The 26,385-nt window shown below is 42.2% G+C and overlaps 1 protein-coding gene across 1 annotated transcript in view; it reads right to left on the reverse strand.

The window, feature by feature from the left end:
- cpap (centrosome assembly and centriole elongation protein) overlaps positions 1 to 26,385 on the reverse strand; it is a 98,145-nt gene that overhangs the window by 42,607 nt on the left and 29,153 nt on the right. Inside the window, exons 7-9 of the mRNA XM_076262880.1 lie at positions 22,558 to 24,043; positions 16,218 to 16,341; positions 6,451 to 6,616 (exon numbers count right to left, since the gene is read on the reverse strand). Of these exons, the coding sequence (XP_076118995.1) occupies positions 6,451 to 6,616; positions 16,218 to 16,341; positions 22,558 to 24,043 (1,776 nt within the window). The remainder of the gene's footprint in view (positions 1 to 6,450; positions 6,617 to 16,217; positions 16,342 to 22,557; positions 24,044 to 26,385) is intronic.

Here is a 26,385-nt window from a genome sequence, read left to right on the forward strand (position 1 = left end):
CTTCCAATCGCGAGGGAACTTGCATTGTAGGCATAGCTAAGGGATGCAATAACACCACCAACAACCAAAACTAGCCTACTCATTGTCAACATGTACGTTTCATGTGAATCAAATTAAAATGTTTTCTTTGCAAACGTAGGCATAGGCGTATGGTGACAGATTAATTTAATAATGCTGCTGTGTGAATCACGGTAATCACGGTGAATGAAGTGGCCACTTCTTAATGGGACCCACTGTATGGAAGTGGGCTAAATAAAATAGAGATGTTTTAAATAAGATAAGGTTAATCAGAATTCTACGATATGCCCGCTTGACAACGGCTTGACAACAGCAGAGATAGAACTGGCCTTTGGCCATAGCAACCATCCATTTAGAACAACTGGCCTTCATAGCAACCAAAGATCTGAGCTGTGTTGCAATGTGAGGCAAAGTATAGAAAGGTGATGAAACATACAGAGACAGGTCAAGAAATATAGTGCAGTGTAGACAGTAGTATACAGTTGATTTACAGAACGAGGTTTAGAGTAATATGAATTAAATATAAATATGTACAGTGTATTAGCATTATCAGCATCTCATACAATAAGTAGAATAATGTAGGCTATGTAGATGTAGCAGTAACATTATAATAGTAGAAATAATAATATAGATATATGCAGTGTATTAACAGAATATAATAAAACAGAATAAATATGGATATTCAATATGACAAATATACAACAGATATGTACATAACATACAGCTATGTGCAGTGTGGAAACAGTGTCATTGTAGTGCAGAAACAACATTATAAGAGTAGTAAGAATAAGTCTATGTGCAGGATGAATAGTATAAAGATTAGTAGAATAACTATGTATAAATGTAATTACAGTAGGCCTATGTACATTTGTAAATAAATAAAAAACTATGGGTGAGAGGGATAAATTAAATTTTATTTAATCGTAAAAGTAAATTGCATTCAATTAAATTGCAATTAAAAATCTTTCCAGTAGGCTTTAATGTCACGCAAAAAGTACAACCAAAGCTGAGCTTGATCAACTAGAACGTCTAAAGAACCAGAACTTGAGTGTAGTTTTTTGCTGGGTCCCAGGCCATGTTGGTCTGAGGGGAAATGAGAAAGCGGACAGTGCTGCTAAGCAAGCCCTCAATGAAGAAGTCACAGAATGTCAAATCCCTGCCCCAGACCTTAAACCTATACTGAACTCTTACATCTCAGATAAGCGGCAATCTGAATGGGATTAATGTAGCAACAACAAGCAAGCAGTGTGAATTTTGGCACATTTTCATGATCCACTGGGTCGTTATGGGCCACACAAAATACGGTGTTGCTAAAATTACTCCTATTGTGGCTATTAGAGACATGCGTTCATGAGTATCCAGCTACATTCAATAAGTTAAGTAAAATACATTCACACACACAAAAAAACCCCATCACTAATGTTGTGGACATTCCTTTATTCTGAGATACATCAATAGGCTCTCAAAACAATCCCAAACAGACATAAGGTCTTTATAGAGCAAATCCATATAGATTATTTGTCAAATAAACCAGTAAAACAGAATTAGGGGATGGAATATATAACATTCACACTCATAGCTCATATTTCTAAAATAAATCAGTGAAAAAGTATCCTGACAAACAAGCATCATTTTAATGCCTTAGTCATATTTCATAATTTCAAATGTTTCTCTAGGTTACCTGATAGCCCAGTTTGAGAGGTGCAAGACGCGTGACATTATTTATTTTTGCAGCCAATCACTGCTGTTGTTTTATTTTATTGATTTGATTTTAGTCATAGAAACTAAATTCGAAGGCAGGCCACAGGTAAAAGCCAATGAACTGCATTCAAGGCAATAGTTGAATAGAGCTTTTGAGGTATTGCCACTGCTCCAACACTGAAAGGCACTGTTAGAATGCTTGGATCAAGCCAGGTTCAGCATAGCGTATGTCACTGTCTGCTCACGTTGGTGACCGGACCAGGGCAAGCACACTTTCGCAGTTCCCGCCGGAAATGCAGTCTAGTTTACATTTTACAATGCAGGGACTGTAACTACAGATATACTAGTAATAAATCATTACTTTATTTAGGCAGAATAAGTTCGTTGTGGTTTCCAAGCTCATTAATGTTAACGTTAGCGGTCTTCCACTGATATTCATAGCATTAGCTAGCTTTGTGGTTAGCTAGTCTATGATGAGCCCTAATTTAGCAATGAATAACGTCATACTGGAAATTGTAAAACATACGCTTTCAAAATAACAGGCCGGGGAGAGATGATACGTCTCACTGCTATAACTGTCACGCTATTAAAGAAATACATCTTCAGTCACATTGTCAAAAGTTAAAAGGACAGACAGTCAACTACACTGTAACAACGTAACGTAATTACTAGCTAATTCCGCTTCACTCTCGGCTTATTTAACAGCAGCAAAACTGGACATTGTTTTCACGAATTTTGTCATGCTTATTTGAGTTAAGAGAACTGATGGGGATGTTCTTTTAATTGTTATTTCAAGCAATGTATGTCTCGTGACCAAATCACCATGAACACACTTCACTGATGTTCTCACTCGCGGATAACTGGTTCTCTCTGCCCGACTCTGGCTGTATCAGCAGGTTGCAGGATGTGTGGCGCGTTATACACGAGTGTTGCCAGCAGGGACGGTGTAGAGTGCCCTCTGGAGGACAAACTATACAACGGCAACACTCATGACATGGTTGAAGGGTGTTTCGTCCGTTTTTATTTTATTTTAAAAATATTCATTTATCGGCCATTATAAATGCCGATACCGATAGTTTGGAAAATGCCTAATATCGGCCGATAATATTGGCCCGCCGATAGATCGGGCGGGCTCTAGTGTGTGTGTGTGTATGTTTGTGTGTGTGTGTGTGTGTGTGTGTGCCTGCATCTCCTCTCTCTGTGCTGAGGTGTGTGTGTGTATGTTTGTGTGTGTGTGTATGTTTGTGTGTGTGTGTATGTTTGTGTTTGTGTGTGTGTGTGTGTGTGTGTGTGTGTGTGTGTGTGTGTGTGCGTGTACCTGCATCTCCTCTCTCTGTGCTGAGGTGTGTGTGTGTATGTTTGTGTGTGTGTATGTTTGTGTTTGTGTGTGTGTGTGTGTGTGTGTGTGTACCTGCATCTCCTCTCTCTGTGCTGAGGTGTGTGTGTGTGGGTGTGTGTGTGTATGTTTGTTTGTTTGTGTGTGTGTGTGTGTTTGTGTGTACTAGGGGTGGGCGATATATATCGTCTGCGATAATATTGTGATTGTTGTGTTAACGATGTGCAAATTCACATTATCAAGTATTCAAATTACTCCGAAAAAAACACTTCAAAACAGGCATTTAAACTCCACACATTCAGAGGTGCGTGCAGCTGCCCTTGTCTGCAGCAGGGCAAGTCACATGATCGCTGTAGTGGGCCTATACGTCATCCCTCTCACAGGCATGGTCACCGCACGGCCGCAAGTTACATGTAAACACCGGTTAGCGAACGTGGTTAGGCTAAACATTTGAGAGAAGGAGATAACATGCAGACACCCACAGCCTCGCAATCTACTTCGGATGACTTAGTTGCTAAACGTGGCTCAACCTCACTTGCATGGAAGTGGTTTGGTTTTGAGAAAACTGATGTTGCTCAAAAGACGGCACTCTGCAAAGTGTGTAGGAAACATGTTGCTGTTAAAAGCAGCTCGACGACCAACTTGTTTCACCACCTGCGGACCAACCATAGCAAGGAATACCAAGAGTATGAAAAGCTTCGAGACTCCGCTGCCCAAGAAAAGCCAACACCGGCTAAGGTACCCGCTGCACAACACAGTCAGCAAACTTTAGTGGAGTCGTTTAGCAGAAAGGTGCCTTACGAAAAGAAAAGCAACAGGTGGCAAGACATTACAAATGCTATCACCAAGTTTATAGCTAAAGAAATGCTGCCGATTCAGTTGGTGGAGAAAGAGAGCTTTATAGAACTCATGAATACACTAGACTCCAGATATACAGTGCCAAGTCGAAAGTATTTCAGCTCAAATGCCCTCCCCAACTTATATGACTCATGTCGCCTAACTGTGACAAATAAACCGCAGAAGATGTCACACTTCGCAACCACTACGGATTTATGGTCGAGCAGAACATCCGAGCCGTACCTCTCCTTGACGGTGCATTTCATCGACGAATCTGGGCTACTCCAGCACTTTTGCTTGCAAACATCTTACTTCCCAGATGACCATACAGGCGACATCATTGCTGAAGGTCTAAAGGATGCCCTCGCATCATGGTCGCTGAGTGAAGATCGTATGGTTTGCATGACCACAGACAGCGGTGCAAACGTTGTCAGTGCACTCCGAGTTAACAGCTGGACGAGGCTACCTTGTTTTGGGCACAGACTCCATATTGCCATTGGTAAGTGGCCTACTTTGATTGCTTCTATGAAATGCAGTTGATGTTGAAAGTTATTTTGTTGTTTGTACCTTAATGACAAATAAAGGAACAAAAATAGGCAAAGCTTGTACACTAGGTTGAAATTGACAATTGAACAAATACTAGGCCTACATGAAATTAACAGTAATTAAACTGTAATAGACAAAATCATAACTGCAATAAACAAATGCATACAAATTTAGGGTAAAGATCACATCATTAAACTGTGAAAATGTCTCACAATAAATGTTGTTCTGTATTTAATGTTTTCCAGAGAGGAGCATGAGGGATCCTAGAGTAGACAGAGCTATTGGAGTTTGCAAGAAGGTCGTTGGAGCTTTTCCCCATAGCTGGAAAATGAGTAGAGCACTTAGTGCTGCCCAAGATCAGCTGAAGCTCCCAGACCATAAACTCATCACAGAAACGCCAACAAGATGGGGCTCAAGACAGCGCATGATAGAGAGATTTATTGAGCAAGAAAAGGCCATTCGTCATGTGCTGGGTGCAGACAAAAAGCGCAGGCATCTTATTCCAACATGGCAAGATGTTGATGTGCTGGAATCAGTGAGCAAAGCGCTTAGTCCTCTGTTAGAGTTTACAGATGCTCTTTCAGGTGAGCAACTTGTTACAGTGTCCTACTTAAAACCTGTCTTGGCATTGTTCAACTCTGAGGTCCTGGCAGTGAAATCTGATGACACAGATCTAACCAAACACATAAAAACAACCATCCTGGAGTACCTGAACACCAAGTACAAAGAAGACTGTGTGGATGACCTGTTAAGTTTGACATCCACACTTGACCCCCGCTTCAAAAACCGGTACAATGATGATGACCAGATTAAAGCCATTACGTCAACAATAACCACTGAGCTCATGGCTATGACGGTGGAAGACAGCCCTACCTCAGGCCCCTCAACTGCTGCAGCTTTGACTACAGCTGCAGAAGGTGGAGCAAGTGGTGGTGGTGATGACACCAGGGAGGCAGCAAAAAAGACTAAAAAGTCTTTTGGGAGTTACTTTAAAAAACACAAAGTCGGAGGAGAGGAGTCACTGGCCTCTGCCATTGAAAAGGAGCTCAAGAGCTACTTAATGATACCTGAGGTGGACAGTGACGTTAATCCACTTGATTGGTGGAAATCACAGGAGGTCAATTTCCCCAGACTGGGGAAACTTGCTAGAAAATATCTCTGCATCCCTGCCTCAAGCAGCCCTTCAGAAAGGGCATTTAGCACTGGTGGAAATGTTGTAACATGTCACCGGGCTGCACTTAAACCTGACACTGTGAACAGACTGGTGTTCTTGGCTCACAATTTCAAGTAATCTACATGTGAGCAGTGAGCAGTTGGCCTATAATGTTCTATAATGTTCTATTATCTATAAAGTTCTAGCATCTGTCCATGCCAGTGTGTGCTGTAATAAGTGTGACAATGTTTTATTTGTCTGTAAATTGTGGACCTTGTTTATTGACTCTGCTTGCTTTTAACTCTAATTGCTTTTGACTCTAATAATCTGATTTGGAAGTGCACCTTTTGGGCAGATTTTCCTTTGTATTTTTGTGTAATCTACTGGGCAGTACTTGAAGTTAGGTATTTGTTCAATAAGGCCATAGGTTGTAAGACAATAAGGCCGTAAGGACACATGGTTGTGTGCAATATGTTACAGATCAAAGCACTTTGTTTACAAATGCTATTTGTTCATTATTATTATTATTATTATTTCATCTTGCTTGTATGCTGCACAATTTACATTACAGCAGAGGTGTACAACTGAATGTTTACTCAGAGTTCAATGCTCTTACACTAGTTCAACTAGTATTTTGTATGTCTTTGAATTGTTTTTACTTGAATACTTACATGTTAAAGAAAATAAATAAGAACTGTTTTCATTCAACATTGTGCCCATTATTATCATCAGTGATTAAGTAACTCAGACTTTTAAAAACAAATTTTTAATGGATATCGTCTAATTATCGTTATCGTTAAAATCGGCAAAAATATCGAGATATTATTTTTTGTCCATATCGCCCACCCCTAGTGTGTACCTGCATCTCCTCTCTCTGTGCGGAGGTGTGTGTGCTGCGCGCGGCAGCGGAATGCTTCTCGAACAGTTTCCGGTCCCTCTGCAGCTTCCTCATCTCCGCTTGCTTAAACTCCGCCCACTCAGCCTCTGTCTGGGAGCGCTTGGCCTCAAACTCCGCCTTCTCTTTCCTAAAACAGGACATTGCATCAGTGATGAGACACTTAGGAAGCGCCACATCATCAGCAACAGATCAACAGTAACTGACAAACAATATTAAAACAATAATAATAATAATAACAATAACAATATTAAAACAATAATAGCCACAACCAACAACAAAGAACAACTTTAATATTAACATCTTTAGTTGTTGAATTTCCCCTTAGGGATCAATAAAGTATCTATCTATATATCTATCTATCTATCTATCTAGTACCATATGTGACCCTGCAAGGCGAAACCAGTCGCTTTGCGCAGTGATATTTTGAGAAAATCCACGATAAACAAACGTACGGGTTAAAATGTCAAATTTCACGTTTTTGCATAATTCAACAGTATACAGTCTACACTTCCATATTGTGAACAAATTTCACGGATAAACATATGTTTTGACTGTTAAACCCTGACTTTATTTAGATGAAGATTCAACACATTAGCAGTCATTCCCTTTGTCCACGCCGCTATAAGGTTTTACGGTAGAGCTAAGATTTAGGCTACTCATTACACTTTACTCATTACTCAATGTGTCAGCTCTCTATCGTTCTTGGCAGATGTAACCGAATATGAATGTGGAAGACTTGCCTTTCAGGGCACGAACGGTCACAAACTTTTAGAAATATCCTGGCGTCATTTTACGGACTAGGAGAAGTTTTACATTGACGTAGCGCATTTTAAAAGTAGGCCTATACACAATCTGTGTACACAGAACTTCCTCTCCCCTTACTTCCCCTGAAATACATTAATTATATTCTATAGTGACACCTTATGACCGTCCCAGGTATTAACTAGGGGACAGAAAAAGACACTCACTCAGTTGATGAAACTGGACATAGTCAGTCATCCGCTTCAAAGTCACGCTACCGTAAGGCTAATAATAGCTGTCCTCACACTATTGCAATTTACTTAAAAAGGTGATTTTCTCCTCTTCTGGCGTATCGTGACAGGAGAACCATGCCAACTTTGGATGCGGTCATCTTAGCTATACTTTTTGCAATACCCTCGATATACATATAGTTGAAAAGCTTAGTTAATGGCCGTTCATGCGAGCACAATAACTTAATTTTGTAAATTTTACCAAAGCGACTGGTTTCGCCTTGCAGGGTCACATATATATAACAACTTTAATACCATATATATATATAACAACTTTAATACCATATATATAACAACTTTAATACCATATATATATAACAACTTTAATACTCTGAGTATTCCTGAGTGTGTGTGTGTGTGTTTTGTGTACTTTAACATCGTCATGTTGGCCTTCATGCATGCGGCCAATAACAGACAGCAAACACACAAGATAGACACACACACACACACATCAAACTAGGGCTGAAACGATTACTCGAGTAACTCAAATAATTTGATTACAAAAGATGATCTGAGGAAAATTCTCTACCTTGAGGCTTCGTTTAATTCCTACAACTTGCATTATGTGGCCTGCACAGGTCAGGGATTATTGTTTCACATGGACTGACACGCACACCACTTTCAGAATTAAGTTGGTGCGATAACAGAGAGCAATGAAGCTGTCTGTAAAAGGCAGAGAAAGTTTTGGGATCATTTCAATCTTAGAAAAGAAGACAAGGTACAATGTGTCCATTGCAAAGCAGAACTGGCGAACCACAACAGCACGTCAACGATGATTCAACATCTGAGCTGAAAGCGTCCAGTTTACACCAGCTCACCACGCGTAGCCGACACAAGGCAACGTTTACATTGGCGCGTAGCCGACACAAGGCAACGCCTACATTGGCGCGTAGCCGACACAAGGCAACGTTTACATTGACGCGTAGCCGACACAAGGCAACGTTTACATTGACGCATAGCCGACACAAGGCAAAGTTTATATTGATGTTAGCTGATAACACCAGCTCACCACGCGAAGCCGACACAAGGTAACGTTTACAGTGGGCATCGCTTTCAAATGGCCACTTCAGTCGCGCATTACGAGGCGTGAAGCTGCGAGAAGCTTTAGTACCACTTTCAGCCACTGTGCGTCACTCTGCCACTGTACATCGCTCTGTCAGTAGCCTGACTGCCGCCCCTTCTGAAAAAGCAGGAGGCTAGGCTACCTTTAAACGTAATTGTTACAGAGAGGAATCCCAGCCTACGAATTCAATAACAAAATAAATCGTAATTAAACATTACCTCGATTAAGGCTACTTGGGTATGGCTTAAGGCTTGACTAGACGGTGGTAGCAAAAATCGAAATCTGCTTTTGATAGCCTACCGGTGCCGCTCCACAAAACGAAAAAATATCTTAATTTGCTGTCTATGTTATTGTCAGTGTTGGGGGTAACGCAACTACGCAAATCAAAACAGTGTCTTAATTTGCCCTACTTCTTGACTGCAATGTAGTGAATTGACTGCTTGACATGTCATTTTTATTTTTCTGTACAATAAACAAATACATCTGCTTTATGCCGCAGAATTACATTCATATTTGGCTGACTGCAGACGCCCACTTCCCTCCCCATATTCCAATATTAAGATAGTAGCCTATACAAAAAGCACTTCATACTATCATAAAAAAATAGTTAAAACGAATTAGACAAAACACTGGTCCTCATTTTGCGAATGCGAGGACGATATGAGCCTGTTGCATTTAGTTAGATGTCCGAGTCACGCATAATGTTTGAAAACCACTGGCTCGTAATCACAATAATTTAACACACGACAGTTGGATAGCCTACTTCATCATGTCCCCATGCCTACATTTTTGTGAGTAGCATAGAGATTGTTAAAAACAATAAAGTATGGCTCTCCGTTTGGGACATCGAGAACTTATATTTTTAATAGACTACCGTCGAAGATGCTGACTTGCAAAAGCCTCGGGATAACACGTTATCTCCACTATCATCAGTCATGCCCCTTGAGCAAAGTGGGGAATGAAATAAAAGTTTGAGAACCACTGGCTTAACAAGTTACCTGCAGTCCAGAACACAGAATCTGTTGCAATATTCTGATGATCGGCGATGATATCGGCAAATGTTTGTTTTCCAAAGTAAGAATTTCACTTCACCATGCACCTTCGACAATGAATAACTCATTACACTTGTTACTGTTAAACATAAGCCTACCTGGTATCATTAAAAAACATTATTCTGTGTCCTAAAACTGGCATATTTTATGGCATTGTGTCATGTAAGTTCGTTGCAAAATCTAGAGAAATGTGTGAGGTGGTCAGCGGGGGACAATTGAGACACATTAGATTGTGTTATTACTTGAACATTCCACACTATCCACAGCTGTGGTAAGCCTTTCAGGGGCAGGAGGATTACTGTTAGCGCAGGCAGAACAGAAGGCCTCGAATGTTGGCTTGTTTGTGGAGAACTTTGCTTCACTTCTGTAATCTCGGCTTCATTGAAAATGAGGGCTTCCCTCAATGACCCTCCGACAATAAATAAAGGTTGAATGAATGAATGAATGAATGAATGAATGCAGGCTTGCCCAAAATAAAGGCCTGTGGTTTGCGCAGCCTACAGTAAATAACAGACCCGCCAGAATGTGCGTTATGATGCTTTTTTACGAGCAAGATGTTTTTGGTACCCTACGCACACTGCATGTTCTTAAATAACAATGATCATCAGTAATATTCGACCATTAATTTGGGTAAATGGGCAAGCGTGACCACCTTGATTGGCTGATGATTGTAACGCGGGAATTCCAAACACCTCTCTTCCGATGATGAGTGACAGGTGACAGGTCGGAGAATGCGTGCGCTACACAAGTAGTGCGAAGGACGGAAGATGATTAATAACTGAATAAAAAGGCCTAGCCTAAATGATTAAAAAGAGTAAGGCAAAACAAATAGCCTAGTAGCCTAATGAAACATAGGCCTATGGATTGATGCAGTAGCCTACCTTTGCAACATTATTAAATTAATCTGTCACCATATGCCTAGGCTACGTTTGCAAAGAGAACATTTTAATTTGATTCACAATGAAACATTACATTTCATTTACATGTTAACAATGAGTTTTGGTTGTTGTTGGTGGTGTCATTGCATCCCTTTTATGAATGCAAAATTGTTCCCTCGCGATTGGAAGCTCCTGTTGCGCATAGGCTACGCATTTCAAAACATCGCAACGTAAAATGCCACAAAAAAGCTGTTTATGAATAGGTCTTAGTGAGTTAGGAGTCCTCTCGACTTAAGCTGTCCCAGACTTAGGTGCTACTTTTAGGTCTAAAATGCTTCGTGAATTACTTTTTGTGAAAAAATTAGGAGTCCTAAAGTTAGGAGTGACACGCCCATTATTTTTAGGAGTTGCTCCTAAATTCGCCAGTTAGGAGCTACTTTTAGCCTTAAAATTCTTTGTGAATACGGCCCCTGAATAAAAAGGCCTAGTCTAAATGAATCAAGGCAAAACAAATAGCCTAGTAGCCTAATGAAACATACGGATTGATGTAGTATCTTTGTAACATTATTAAATTATTCTGTTACTATGCCTACGTTTGCAAAAGAGAACATTTTAATTTGATTCACAATAATGTTACATTTAATTTACATGTTGACAATGATTAGCCTAGTTTTGGTTGTTGTTGGCGGCGTTATTGCATGTTAGTTATGCCTACAATGCAAAATTGCTTCCTCACGATTGGAAGCTCCATAGGATTTCAAAACACGGCAAAATGCCGCAGGTTTGTGAATAGGTCTGTGAGTAAGGAGTCCTCTTGACCTCTTTTAAGCTGTCAGAGGTGGGAAGGTGTGATTTGCTGGGGGCAGGGCCGGATTAACTGGGCACAAATGTCTGATGGCCCCCCTTCCCCCCAGCCAATGTGAATCGGGTGGTTAGTTAATAGGCCTATCGTGAAGATTTTTCCTGCCATCTAAGGCACGAGCGCATCTGTGAGGCCAAGCCTCACCAAGTAGCTCGTTTGTTTACAACTGACATTCCATTTAATTAAACTGCTTTATAGGCTATGCCGAAATAGTTTTCAACATTTTGAATATTAGTGTCGGGTGAATTGAAATGTTCTCAAAGTAGCCTTATGGCTGAAAGCTGCTTGGGATCCCCCCCGTCAAGCAATATAACCATACAAACGCGCTTCCTGCACTCATTGTTTCAAAAGGAGTAATTTTGGCTTTGTCAGAACTGAAGAGCTGTGGACGGCACGGCACGGTATGCCCAATGAAAATAAATTAACGCAACACAACACAGACCCAGCTTCTCTCGCGTCAGTCACTGACATGAACGAAACACAGAAAAAGTTTAAAAAAAACATTAAAACGGCAAGACAGCAGGGGAAAGTTAAAATATGTGATAAACACAGAAAAAGTTGGCATGCATTGTTTCGGTCCCCGTGCACAGGGATTATTTGTCATATTATTAATCACATATGATTATTTGTGAAATTGTGCAAACAGGCGCAACACATTTGAAAAGGAAGGACTGGTAGCATGCAAGCTCACGGGAAAGATTGATTTAAGAACGTTATCACAGTGTGTGGCTGTGGCGCGGGCGGAAGACATCGACAATTGGCAGGGGAGGGTCATGTCTTTTTTAACAATTCTGTCGGAGGATCATTGAACAATTTCTAGCAGGCAAGAGAGGGTCATGCAACTTGCAACTAAAGCACTCAAAATTCCTCCGGTGGCCCCTTCAATAAATAACGAACAGTCCCTAGATTGCTGCTGGGCTATGTGTCTTGGTTCATGTCTGTTAACAACTCATTGCCGTCAAACGCATAGCCTATCTCGCGGTTGCATCCATTACAAACAAACATGCAATGTGAACGTCTGGGATTGGGGAGAGCACTAAATGCTCTACTGAATAAGCACGAAGTCTTCAATCTCAGACTCTTTAATAATAAAAAAAAATAAACATTGTACATTGATGTTAGCTGATTTAAAGGGACACCAGGCAACGTTTTCGTGTTAATTACTCATCTTTGTAAGTCGGTATATGGTTAAATGACTCATTACAGGGCGAATTAAGACTCTCTCGCCCGCCCCTACTGCCTGTAGGAAGAATATCCCGCTTGAAAGTTCAGTGTATCGTACCCGCCGACCGAAGCAGGATCAGTTTACATCCTGCATACAGCACAGAGGCAGGCTAACGAAACGCTAGCGATTGTTGCAAACGTGTGTATAATGGCAGAGCCAGCGAAGAAGCAGCGAAAACCCTTGACGGAAGATGCAAACGAAAAGGGCTTCAGGCCGAGCGAGGGGGAGTTTCGTAGAGAAAAAGCATCAGGCTTGTCTGGTGTCCCTTTAATGTACTAGCACTAGTTAACAAACGTTTTTTTGTAGCAGCTGTAGCCTAATGTCGTGAGTCGATATGCTGTCAAGTTGTGGAAATTTTAAGTAGTAAACAAATTCACAGTGTTTCCCATATCTGTGGTGGGCCGCCATGCAATCACCAGTGGCTGCCACACAATAATGTTCTATGTTGTAGGCCTACTATTTACATTAGTGTTGCACGGTGTATCGATACTAAAAAGGTATCGCGATGCCTTCACGCAAAAAACGATACGATTTCAGACGTTTTTAGAATCGATACTTTATTAAAATAATAACGTTCTGTGTCTGTGTCAACTGCTGCTCCCACTGCTCCTTGCACGCATCTAGGCAAGTGGGCGTGTCAAGCAGGCAGCTCTGAGTGAGTGAGTGCGCAGCCAACGTCAACATAGTTCTTTGCCGACAGTTCTAGGCCTTGTGGATAAAACAAAAGGTGTGCTATTTCTATTTCGGATACATCGCGTGAAGGCAAGCCATCAGGTACACAAAGTCATTTAAAAGCAGTAGGCTACGCATGGAACTTGGCTAAACACCTCGCAGATATATCCCAACATTTTTAAAGAGTTCAAAGAACGACAGGTTAACGAATATGCTATAGAAAACACGACTACATGGTTAGTGCCAAGTTCTTCTCTTATGTTTTAGTCTAGCCTAAGTGAAACGAGTATGGTTCTCTGGGATAAAGCGAACCTTCCTTCATCAATGAATTTTGACGAGACAGAGCTGTAATCATTTTGACGAGACATAACGAGCTGTAATCAAGGGTGCTAACGCGATGAAAGCGCAATGTTCACGCCAGAATAACATTACCATAACTTGTAAACGATCTATTTCATGTTCGGTCAGTAGCAGCCTACTACTGGTAATATTTGTCATGGCATGTAGACTGCAATTTGTTCAATAATTATTGCCCAGATGTAGGATAGGCTACCCGAAATGCGCTAATTAAAGCCCACAGCATAACACCACCAAAGCGTGTTGAGTCCTAATAATAATAGCGGCTTATTGTTACAGTACGTGGTAGCAAATCATGTTATCAAAGAAATAGACGTAATGTAGGAATGCACACAGATATATTGCAACAGGTAATGGTGTAGGCCTATCTGACGAAGACCTGAGTGGTTGGAACGTCGTACTTGTACACTGGGCACAAAGAAGACTATCCTCACATTTTCCCCTTTGCAACTGTCAAAGAAATCCCATGAACACGGGAAGGCCTAGGGTAGCCTATACTGTACATCAGATGGCCTAAAGATTAGGCCCCTCTGCATAGCATTCAGTGATTTGCATGCAGTAATTTTAACACTGACCTTGATCTAGCCTAGTTTGGCTATTTAAAGCTACTTTATTGCCACAACACAATGTAAATGAACTATAACAAAGAATAAAGGACTTAATCACACAAAGTAGGCCTACTATTTTACTGACTATAAAAAAATAATAATTATGTAGGAAGTTTAGAACCCAGAATTGACCTACACACTACAAAAGTGCACCAAATTCAACACAAATGACTCAATACACTTGGAGGAGGTATGAGTCCTTTCTTTTCCAGATATCTTAGGATTTCGCCGTAGTATCGTTTTAGTATCGAGCATCGAGATATTTATGGCAGGTATCGTATCGAAGTCATAATTTTGGTATCGTGACAACACTAATTTACATGAGATCAAATCCTTTCATTGAGCTGCACTTTTCACACATGCAACCTCTCCTTGCCCCCTCCCCCACAATAATGTTCTATGTTGTAGGCCTACTATTTACATGAGATCAAATCCTTTCATTGAGCTGCACTTTTCACACATGCAGCCTCTCCACCCCCCCCCCCCCCCCGCTCTCTCTCGTAACAGACCCACTGCCCCTCCTCTGCATGTGCAGTAACAAAACATTAACAACTGTTGAAGGATTGTTGTTGGCACATAGAAGCATTGCATAAAAGACGACGGGCTAAATTTCTATTAAATCCGCTTAGAATCATGACCATGCTGCGCAAATTTGTTTAAAACTGCTGCATTCAAGTTAACTCTGCTAAGGTCTTATCATGTGTGTGTGTATGTACCGTAACTCCTGTTGATGCGTGGCGAGGCTGGTCCTCTGGTGTGTGTGTGTGTGTGTGTGTGTACCGTAACTCCTGTTGATGCGTGGCGAGGCTGGTCCTCTGGTGTGTGTGTGTGTGTGTGTGTGTGTACCGTAACTCCTGTTGATGCGTGGCGAGGCTGGTCCTCTGGTGTGTGTGTGTGTGTACCGTAACTCCTGTTGATGCGTGGCGAGGCTGGTCCTCTGGTGTGTGTTAGGGCTGTGACGATATACGATTCGAACCCGAAATCGCGACATTCATATCCACGATACTGTGTCGCGGTGTGAAAAGGCAGAATCGCGACACACCCTTTCAAGTGTTTCACGCACTGCTTTGCAGCTTACGCGGCCGCAAAAGCAACCCACATCTCCCGCTTTACTTATCGGTAGCTTACGTTGCCCAAAAACAAATAAATAAATAATAATTTCATACCTGTCCTTGCTTTCATTGTAGACTATGTGTGCAACTTTACCAAACAGTATAGAAGTAAACCCCCTCTCCTTGCCTCGCTCTCCCTCGCGCTCCCTCCCTCTCACTCTCCCTCCCTCTCCTGCTCAATGAACACGCGCGACTTAAATTAAACATTCACAATCGTGAAAGCAAGGACGCATAGAAGACGACTAGCTAAATTACTATTAAATCCGCTTAGCATCATTAGCATGCTGCACATATTTGTTTAAAACTCTTGCATTGAAGTTGACTGATCATCTCAATACCAACGTTTCCCAAAAGGGCCTGTCCCAAGGAGAACAAGTATTATCTTGAAACTTAAACACACATGGGGAAACTGAACAGTCCAATCAGTAGACTATGATAGGCTAAGCTAGCCAACTATGCTACTTTGTTTACAACATTTCCAGGCTTCAACCAGACAGCTGAATTAAAGAGGTAGAGTTGTAATAAAAAATAGTAGGCCTAGGCTATAGGCTAATCTGCATAAAGTGTGCCGTCATAAATATCAGTCATTCAGAAAAATATAAAAGATATAAAATAAAAGATATATTATATTGTAATCTTCTGCTGTTCTAAGGGAGACTATTAAAATGTTATTTAATAAAATGTCTAGCCCCCCCCCCCCCAACAAAAAAAAGAAAAATCGAGATTCGTATCGAACCGTGGGTCAAAAATTGTGATACAAACCGAATCGTGAGGTTGGTGTATCGTTACAGCCCTAGTGTACCGTAACTCCTGTTCATTCGTGGCGAGGCTGGTCCTCTGGTGTGTGTGTGTGTGTGTGTGTGTGTACCGTAACTCCTGTTGATGCGTGGCGAGGCTGGTCTTCTGGCGGGTGAGTTCTGCCGTCTCCATTCTGAAGCGCTCGATCTCCAGCTCCAGCTGCACAAGTCGCTCACGCATCACCTCACACACACCTGCCACACACACACAGATATGCTTATTCTCATACACATTTTATCTCCACAAACACACACACACACATATGCTTATTCTCATACTCATACACATTTTATCTCCACACACACACCATATGCTTATTCTCATACACATGTTTTATCTCCACACACACACACACATATATGCTTATTCTCATACACATGATTGCTTATCTCCACTCTCCACACACACACACATGCTTATTCTCATACACATGTTTTATCTCCACACACACACACACACACACGCTTATTCTCATACACATGTTTTATCTCCACACACACACACGGCGGTTAGCGCTAAAGCCGTTTAGCAAATGGCCCTTGTACCTGCACTGTTAGCCATTTGGGCGGTAAGCGCTAAAGCCGTATAGCAAATGGCCCTTGTACTTGCACTGTTAGCCATTTGGGTGGTAAGCGCTAAAGCCAAAAATTCTATAGTTAACTAAGATGAATCATAAGACGATTCACCAATGGAACTAAAAGGCACTAGTTCCGGACTCCTAAATAGGCTTGTCAAAACATAAACTTTTCTCTGAATAAGCAATAATAACATACATATAATTTTGTATACTATATTACAGTCTTTGTTTGTGTATGATGCCAATGAAACACTCGGACACGGAATGAATAATTTCATTTTGCCCCGTTAACCGAGCTAGCTAGCTAGCTAGCTAACGTTAGCACAGTAAACGGAAAGTGAATGGGAATGTTCGCTAGCTAGCTAACGTTAGCACAGTAAACGGAAAGTGAATGGGAATGTTTGCTAGCTAGCTAACGTTAGCACAGTAAACGGAAAGTGAATGGGAATGTTCACTAGCTAGCTAGCAGCTAAGAACTTTGGTTAAACTTATATATTGTTGCAAACAAACCTGAAATAACATATGTTCAGCAACTTTGTGGTAGTCTACTAGTTCTAGCAAAAAATATGTTAGGTTAGTTTATCAACCATCTCTGAGTCTAGAGCCTCTGAGAACAGGTGGCTGTGCACCAGAGCTTTGAGGAGACAGTGACAGATCACGAACAAAGCTATTTTTGTCTTTATTTGTTTCGTTGGAAAATACAATTTCAATGTCGGAATGTTAGGGAGACATGTGGCTTGTAGAAAATGGGTTCAGCGTTACATCGCTGAATGTAGGGCTAAGGGATTTGTCATATTCCGTGAAAATTTTCATTTCTCCCATAGGAATACATAGACACTGGACCTCCCTCTAGACTCCTAAATGGGCGTGACGGCTTCGAACCCCACGTCACAACGTGCCAGAATTTACCCTTTTATGAATCGTCTCGCTTTATCAACCGTCTCTGCTTAAGCCGTATAGCAAATGGCCCTTGTACTTGCACTGTTAGCCATTTGGGCGGTAAGTGCTAAAGCCGTATAGCAAATGGCCCTTGTACTTGCACTGTTAGCCATTTGGGTGGTAAGCGCTGAAGCCAGGCAAACTTGGTACTCTTTCGATCAACGTTATTTAGCTCTCGAGGAGGTGTACTCGTCACGGTAAAAAAGACCATGGGTTCAAACTACTAAATTCGGCACCGAAATCTAACAAATTTTTCGATATACGATAGGATGACCGTTTCACTTCATAAAACTCACATAGATGAGAACTTTAAATTATGTGTAGGATATTGCTTGTTCACAACTTGAGCTGTGTATGCAATGGTAAAGCTCAGAGGGAATGTTTAAGTCTTTTTATTAGTATTATTTCATTTGAGCTAAAGTCTTTTTATTAGTATTATTTCATTTGAGCTAAAGTCGTTTTTATTAATATTATTTCATTTGAGCTAAAGTCTTTTTTATTAGTATTATTTCATTTGAGCTATTTCCATGTTGAACTACATTTGATATTGATTGCATCATAGCAAAATAAAATAAACACAGCTAACAAGGCCTGTGCTGCTGAACTGGGGGAGCCACTGAAGCACATCTTCAACTGGAGTCTACGTCTCGGACAAGTACCAACACTATTGAAGACATCATGTCTCACCCCCGTCCCCAAGAAACCACACCCTAGTGAGCTTAATGTAGTGCTGGGCGGTATACCGGTTCACACCGTATACCGGTGTATATTTTCGTTATGATATGAATTTTTAATATACCGCCATACCGGTGTATTTGATTACACAACGTTTGGAACGCTGCGCCGCGCAACAGTGTTTCAGACGGGACTTTTTTCACACACACGCATGGTGCGACTGCAAAGCATGGTGAGGGTAAACACAAAACACCTTAAGTTTTTCCCCTGAAGTATGACCCTTAAGGCTTAATTTCTCCTTAGGTAAGGGGTTTATTTACCGTCACAAAAATTCTATTGAGATCATTCAACAGCTGTAACTAGCTGGCTAGTAGGTGACGTCGTTAGATAACAACCCACAGAACACAGTGAAGTTTAATGAACTTATCATTTGTCTCACCTTAAGAATCCGCTGAAATTATCCAGGTAGCAAGTAAAGCATGTTATAGACATGAACTGAGCAATACTACCTTTCTAGTTAGAAATGATCCTGACTGTCATCAGTGCACCAAAACGAACTTTTTTGTTAATGTTTTGCCTAGCGAACCGAACCGAAGCTCATGACAGGCTAACAAGACATCCACATGAAGTTAACGTTAGCCTACCACTAACGTCATGTAAACAACACAATAACAATAAGGCATGTTTCTGATAGTCCTATTTGACAGAGTAAGCATATTAGCAGAGAGGTTTTATTTTAAATTGTATAATTTTCAAAAAAGTATATTATTGCAAGTTGCACTACTTTTTGTATTGGTTTTATACAAGATGTTTGTGATTTGCACAGTAAAAGTTCTGTATTTTGACTGCAATTGTCTTTGCATTCTGATTAGATTCTTCATTAGAATCATGAGTGGCTCTTTGTAAACAGCATCATTTTCTGGGGCCATGCAAAACTGCATTACCCCTTGTGTGGAGTTATTCTACATCGTGACAGTAAAATAGACCATCCTTAGTCAATGTACTGCAGCAATTCCTCTCTCAACCTGTAGAAAATGCTGTGAACATCTGATTATGCATGAAAAAAAATACCGTCATATACCGTGAAACCGTAAGAATTTTGAAAAATACCGTGATATACATTTTTGGTCATACCGCCCAGCACTAGCTTAATGACTTCAGGCCTGTCGCTCTAACATCACATGTGATGAAATCAATGGAGCGACTGGTCTTAGGTATGCTCAGACCCCAGGTACGCCATACACTAGACCCGTTACAGTTTGCATACCAGGAGAAAGTGGGCGTGGACAATGCTTATCTTTTACACAGGACACATTCTCACCTAGACAAGGGGAAAAGTGCTGTGAGAATCATGTTCTTTGATTTCTCAAGTGCTTTTAACACCATCAAATCCTTCAGACTGGGAGACAAGCTCTTGCAGATGGGTGTGGACGCTCACCTGGTAACCTGGATTACAGATTACCTGACCGAGGCTGAAGAACTGCCTCTCTGACACTGTGATCAGCAGCACCGGAGCGCCACAGGGAACTGTGCTCTCCCCAGTCCTGTTCACCCTGTACACATCTGACTTCTGCTACAACACCGAGTCATGCCACATGCAGAAGTTTTCTGACGATACTGCAATTGTGGGGTGTATCAGGGACGAGCAGGAGGAGGAATACAGGAGCCTGGTGGAGGACTTTGTGCAGTGGTGCAAACTCAATCACCTTCAACTAAACACTTCAAAGACCAAGGAGATGGTGGTGGATTTCCGCAGGTCTAAGCCCGCTCTGCTACCAGTCTCCATTGATGGGGTCAATGTGGAGGTGGTAAGCACCTACAAGTATCTGGGTCTCCACTTGGACAATAAACTGGACTGGTCAGCCAACACTGATGCACTTTACAAGAAAGGGCAGAGCAGGCTGTACTTCCTGAGGAGGCTGAGGTCCTTCAATGTGTGCAGCAAGCTCCTCAGGATGTTCTACCAGTCTGTTGTGGCCAGCGCCATCTTCTATGCAGTGGTATGCTGGGGAGGAAGCACAAGGAAGAAGGATGCTGGGCGACTTGACAGGCTGGTAAGGAAGGCTGGCTCTGTAGTGGGAGCTGAACTGGAGTGCATCACTTCAATATCTGACAAAAGGACCCTAAACAAACTGATCAACATCTTGGACAATGAATGTCATCTGCTCCACAGCACTATTATAAAGCAGAAGAGCTTGATCAGCTGGAGACTTCGCTCACTGCCATGCACAACTGAAATGCTGAGGAAGTCATTTGTCCCCAGGGCCATTGAACTGTTTAATGCTTCACTAAAGGGAAGAGGAGAGATAGACTTCTCTGCTTAGTCTGTCTGCCTCTCCACCCTCTCCATGTCGATGTTTTTTGAGTACCTAACTCTTGCACTGTTGGACTAATGTTGGACTACTTTTTGCACCTTCACCATGACACTCACTTTCTTGAGCACCTTGCCATGCACACATAAGTAAAGGACTATGGTTGGTCTACTTTTTGCACCTTCACCATGACACTCACTCCCTTTAGCACCTTACCAGTCCCGGCCCTGTCACTACAAGCTACTTATGCTTGATCACCCACAAGCACATTAGACTGATATGAAATACTTATATCGTGATACAGTTTTCAGCCATATCGCCCAGCCCTAATATAAACATAAACATAAACACACACACACACACACACACACGGTGTGTACTCCATGGTCACTGTTATCCTGGCATTTTTCTGTTTTCAGCCATATGGCCCAGCCCTAATATTTGTGTACTATGTAAATATACAACACAACTACCTCTATTTTTTTGATATATGTTCTATATTTCAGTCTCGCACTTTAATGTCTGTATGTGGCATGTCTGTATATTTTTTTATTTTTTATTGTCTATGGCTATGTCTATGTCTAAAGTATGTCTATGTCTGTATTTAAAGTATGTCTATGTCTGCATGGGAAAGTAAGAAACGAAATTTCAATTCTTTGTATGACCAGTGCATGTAAAGAAATTGACAATAAAGCCGACTTGACTTGACATATTTGTCACCCATTCATACCTTTGAATCATACCTGTGCTGTAACATCTGTGAACAGCTGTGCTGTTAGACCTCTGTTTTTAGACCTGAGCTGTGCTGTGAAAATTAAGATTCTAACCTAAGTTCTGTCTAAAACTGATCATGTGAAGGGCTGACTCTTTTACTCTTAAGTATATATCACCATCAAATTTGACCTATTATCATTAACTGAGGCCTCTAGCTGTTGCTGCCAGTTCAGAATTAAAACTGATAAATAGATCTGTCTTAGGATAATATGATTGGCATCATCAAGTTCTGTAAGAATGTAAATTCAGTAGACATCTTGTTTCTCCCTTATCATTATTGGTTAACTTTAAAATTGGTTTCAACAACTTTGATTTTTTTACGTCAAGCTTGCATTGGTTGTTAAGTGTTCATTAGTGTGTTCTGAGTATCATTCTGCAGTACTGTATTAAAACAAAGAATGTTGATAAATATTGAATTGACAATGTATTTGTACTGACTGTCATATACTCTAAGCTAACATCTAACCAAGTAAGTGGTTTTCAAGAATACTGTAAGTCTATGCAATCTGAATAATCATACTGTAAGTAATGTTATACACAGCAGTTTTTTGCATTTACATGCAATGGTAATTCCCTGGAATTACATTTTCTAGTTGTACTAGACCTTTTTTTAAATTGTCCTAGAATTGTTCAGAAAATTGCTTAAAAAAGCTTAAACTGTTAGCCATGTTGTTAGTTGCTTTGGTTAAAAATGCATCAGCCAAATGCAATGTGATGTGATGTGATGTAACATACACCTGGCAGATGTGATGTGATGTGATGTGATGTAACATACACCTGGCAGATGTGATGTGATGTGATGTGATGTGATGTGATGTGATGTGATGTGATGTGATGTGATGTGATGTGATGTGATGTGATGTGATGTGATGTGATGTGATGTGATGTGATGTGATGTGATGTGATGTGATGTGATGTGATGTGATGTGATGTGATGTGATGTGATGTGATGTGATGTGATGTGATGTGATGTGATGTGATGTGATGTGATGTGATGTGATGTGATGTGATGTGATGTGATGTGATGTGATGTGATGTGATGTACACCTGGCAGATCTCTCTCAAACTCACATCCAGTGCACTGAACAAGAGACAAACACTGTACACACACACACACACACAATGATGCTCACCTTCACTCTCCTGATTTCTGATTGGCTGAGTGCTGGTTTGAGTGACGTGTGTAGGGCGTGGCTTTGGCTGCAGGGCAGGGAACAGCTTGGCCACGAGCAGGGAAGGGTGTGTGTGTGTGGGACTGTGTGTGTGAGCCTCTCTCTCCTCATCATCAGGTTCCGACGAAACCCACTCCACGCCTGTTGCCCCGGCAACCTTCCTCCTCAGCGTCCTCTCTGGCTGTAGTGCATCCTGGGAAATATCTGCCCAAGTGTCGTCATCATCAAACTCCACCTCCACCCCGTCACTCAAAGCCGCAGACCCCTCCCCATGCCCCGCCCCTTCTGGCTCCTGATAGGTGCATCTGTCATAGGGGGGTGTGGTCACAGGCAAGCAGTGGCTGTTGGGGGCAACCCGAGTGACCTCTTCATCATCTTCCTCCCCATCCTCCTCCTCCTCTTCGTCACGCATGTGTTCATGACCACCAGGGCCCTCGTCTTCCTCAGCACACAGACTGAGGGGCAGCTCAACTGCGCTTGTGTGTGTAGCTCTAGAGGGTGTGTGAGCCGTGCGTGTGTGTCCAACGATGGCGAGTGAGTCAGTGGTGTGCGTTTTGACAGTGTTGTGGTCAGTGGTGTGTGTTTTGACAGTGTGGTGGTCAGTGGCGTGTGTTTTGACAGTGTGGTGGTCAGTGGCGTGCGTTTTGACAGTGTTGTGGTCAGTGGTGTGTGTTTTGACAGTGTTGTGGTCAGTGGTGTGCGTTTTGACAGTGTGGTGGTCAGTGGCGTGCGTTTTGACAGTGTGGTGTGCTTTGATTGGCGTGGAGGAGAGGCGGCGTGTGTTTGTGTGTGTGTGTGTTCCGAGGGCCTGCAAGATGGAGGAGGAGCAAGAGGTGAATGACAGCTCCTCAGCCGCCACCTCCAGCAACTCAAACTCACCAAGCTCCGCCCACTCGCGCTGACGCTCACGCTGCCACACCTCAAATGATGTCTCCATAGCAACGGGAGCGCTGCAGAGAGACTGCGAGTGTGTGTGTGAGTCCAGAGTGGGTGTGTGTGACGGCAGAGTGTGTGTGTGAGACGCCATGGTGGGTGTGTGTGACGCCAGGGTGTGTGTGTGCGACGCCAGGGAGGCGGTCTTGCGCTGGAGGGTTCTGGCGGCAGCGCTAGCGGGTCTGGGCTTGGTTCCTCCAGGTCGTGCAGCTGCAGGCCGGTTCTGGTGCAGGTTCTGGCTGTGGCCTCGTGCAGCTGCAGGCTGGTTCTGGTGCAGGTTCTGGCTGTGGCCTCGTGCGCTGGGTTCCGAGGGTCTGGAGCGGGCCGGTCTTGGCTTGTTCCTCTGCGGTTCCCTCTGCCCTGTCAGCGACTCTCTGGACTCGGGGTGCTTGGCTAGAGGTTCTGCAAGGTTCTGTGCGGTGGGTTTTAATGACGTTCTGTTAAACCTCAACAGGCCTTCTCCCTTACGCAGGAATGAGCGTTTAGGCCCCGCCGTCTGGTCCCCCACGGGGTTCTGAAGAGGAACAACAGAAGGGATGTGATTGGCTAAGGTTAAAAAAGCAGGAAAATATATGTGATATATTTTCGTAGTAAATGTAAAATAGATATTTTCGTTATGATATTAACGACCATACCGGTGTATTTGATTACACAACGTTGGGATTGTGCGCTGCGCGACACTGTTTCAATGTTGCGCTTCTAGACGACTTCTATGGCATGGTGCGACTGCAGGACAACGGGAGTAAACAGTAGAGCTCTGGGGCCGGTTGCACAAAACACCTCAAGTTTTTTAAGCAGTGTTGTAGTACTCGAGTCCGAGTCATGAGCTAAATTTACCGTACGTGACTTGACTTGGACTTGAGCACTGAATGACTCGAACTTAAGACTCGTACATTCAGACCATGAGACGAGGACTCGACTTTTTTTTGTATGTCATTAGGCTATAACTGTAATATGTCATTAAAATAGAATACATCACGTCATGTTCCTACAAAACGGACGTTAACTTTAATGGCGCCAAATGCCTGGAGACATGAATGCCCCAAAGGTTGTCAGTTTTGCATTTAATAGTGACTCGACTCGGACTTGACTTGGAATTTTTTTTAATGACTTGGACTTGACTCGGACTTGAACACTGGAGACTTGAACCTGGACTCGGAGTCGAGGCATAGTGACTTGACTACAACACTGCTATTAAGTATGACCCTTAAGGCTTAATTTCTTCTTAGGTAAGGGATTTATTTAAAGGTGTTGCACAGAATAACTTAAATGGTTTCCTTAGTTAAGGAAAAACGTTAAGGGATTTTCCGGCACAAAATTTCTATAGTTTCCACGGAGATTGTTCAACAGCTGTAACTAGCTGGTTAGTAGACGATGCTGTTAGTTAACCCACTGAACACAGTAAAGCCTAATGATCTTATAATTCTTCTTACCTTAAAAATATTCACTGAAATTATCCTGGTATAGCCTGGATGCCAGCCGAACATAGCCCCGCCTACAACATTTGAGGTCGGGAAGTTCGGTATGGCATTGCTCTGTGGAGCAACTAAACTCGAACCAGAGCTGTTTGGACCGATCAAATTGGGCTTTACGATGATGGACAGGTGAGCAACAGCGCCTCGTCTATCACGTCATCTGAGCAGCTTAGGTTGATTTTGTTTGCAACAAAAACGCTGTGGCTAGAAGCTAGACAGATGACTTCTAAGACCCCATATGGAAAAATGCATATTATTTCCGTGAGGTTTTATCACTAAAAACGATTATTGTTTGTATGTTTGTAGCATCGATGGTAATACCTGTTCTCCTTGGGACAGGCCCTTTTGGGAAACATTGGTATTGAGATGATCAGTCAACTTGAATGCAAGAGTTTTAAACAAATATGTGCAGCATGCTAATGATGCTAACCAGATTTAATAGTAATTTAGCTAGTCGTCTTCTATGTGTCTTTGCTTTCACGATTGAGAATGTTTTACATGGATTGTGCTGGCCGAGTCGCGCATGTCCATTGAGCGAGGGAGGGAGAGGAAGGGAGAGTGAGAGAGAGCGGGGCAGGGAGAGAGGGCTTACTGACAATGTAGGCTACCGGTAAGGAAGGCGGGAGATGTGTGTTGCTTATGCGGCCGCGTAAGCTGCAAAGCACTGCGTGAAACACTAGAACGTGTGTGTTGCGATTCTGTCTTTTTTACACCGCGACACAGGTTTGTGGATATGAGTGTTGCAATTTCGGTTTCGAATCGCATATCGTTACAGCATGTGTGTGTGTGTGTGCGTGTATGTATACATGTGTGTGTGTATATGTTTGCGTGCGTGTGTTTGCTTGTGTGTGCAGGGCTGTACAGTGTGTCGCACATGCTACAAAAAAAAATAGTTTGTGCGATGGATGATTTACCAACGTAGCACTGGTGCGATACAGTTTTGCTTAAGGAAATACAATGCATGCGTGTGAGACTGACAGGGAGGCTACAGCAATCAGTGCAACTGGCTACACCAGATGTGATAACGGCGCATAGGCTTCGTTAAAAAAAATAGACCCGTCTTCTGTTTTTGCGTGTTGTGAACGGAGCGCTTCAGTTAGGCTACACGCCCGGTGTAGGCTCCCTGTGAAACGCTTGTTTATTTGTTTGAAGTGCGTATGTATAGGCTACTTCTGTGAGAGGGGAATCGATGTAGGCTACTTTGATTTCAACTTGGTAGTTGCAGTCTACAGGATTAAAAAGCATGTCTACTTGTTTGTAGGCCTAGTATCCAAACAATCCAACTCCAAATCAAACAACACCTTGCAAATGGTCCTCGCGGATCGAACAAGTGATAGCTATGTTTAGCCTAAAGCGGAAATATCTTCCGACCGGGCTGAGG

The sequence above is a fragment of the Alosa pseudoharengus genome, unplaced genomic scaffold (genome assembly GCF_046254945.1).
Source record: "Alosa pseudoharengus isolate Yale_2024_CS ecotype anadromous, Long Island Sound unplaced genomic scaffold, YU_APseudo_1.1 YU_APseudo_1.1_scf_3, whole genome shotgun sequence".
Lineage (NCBI taxonomy): Eukaryota > Metazoa > Chordata > Actinopteri > Clupeiformes > Clupeidae > Alosa > Alosa pseudoharengus.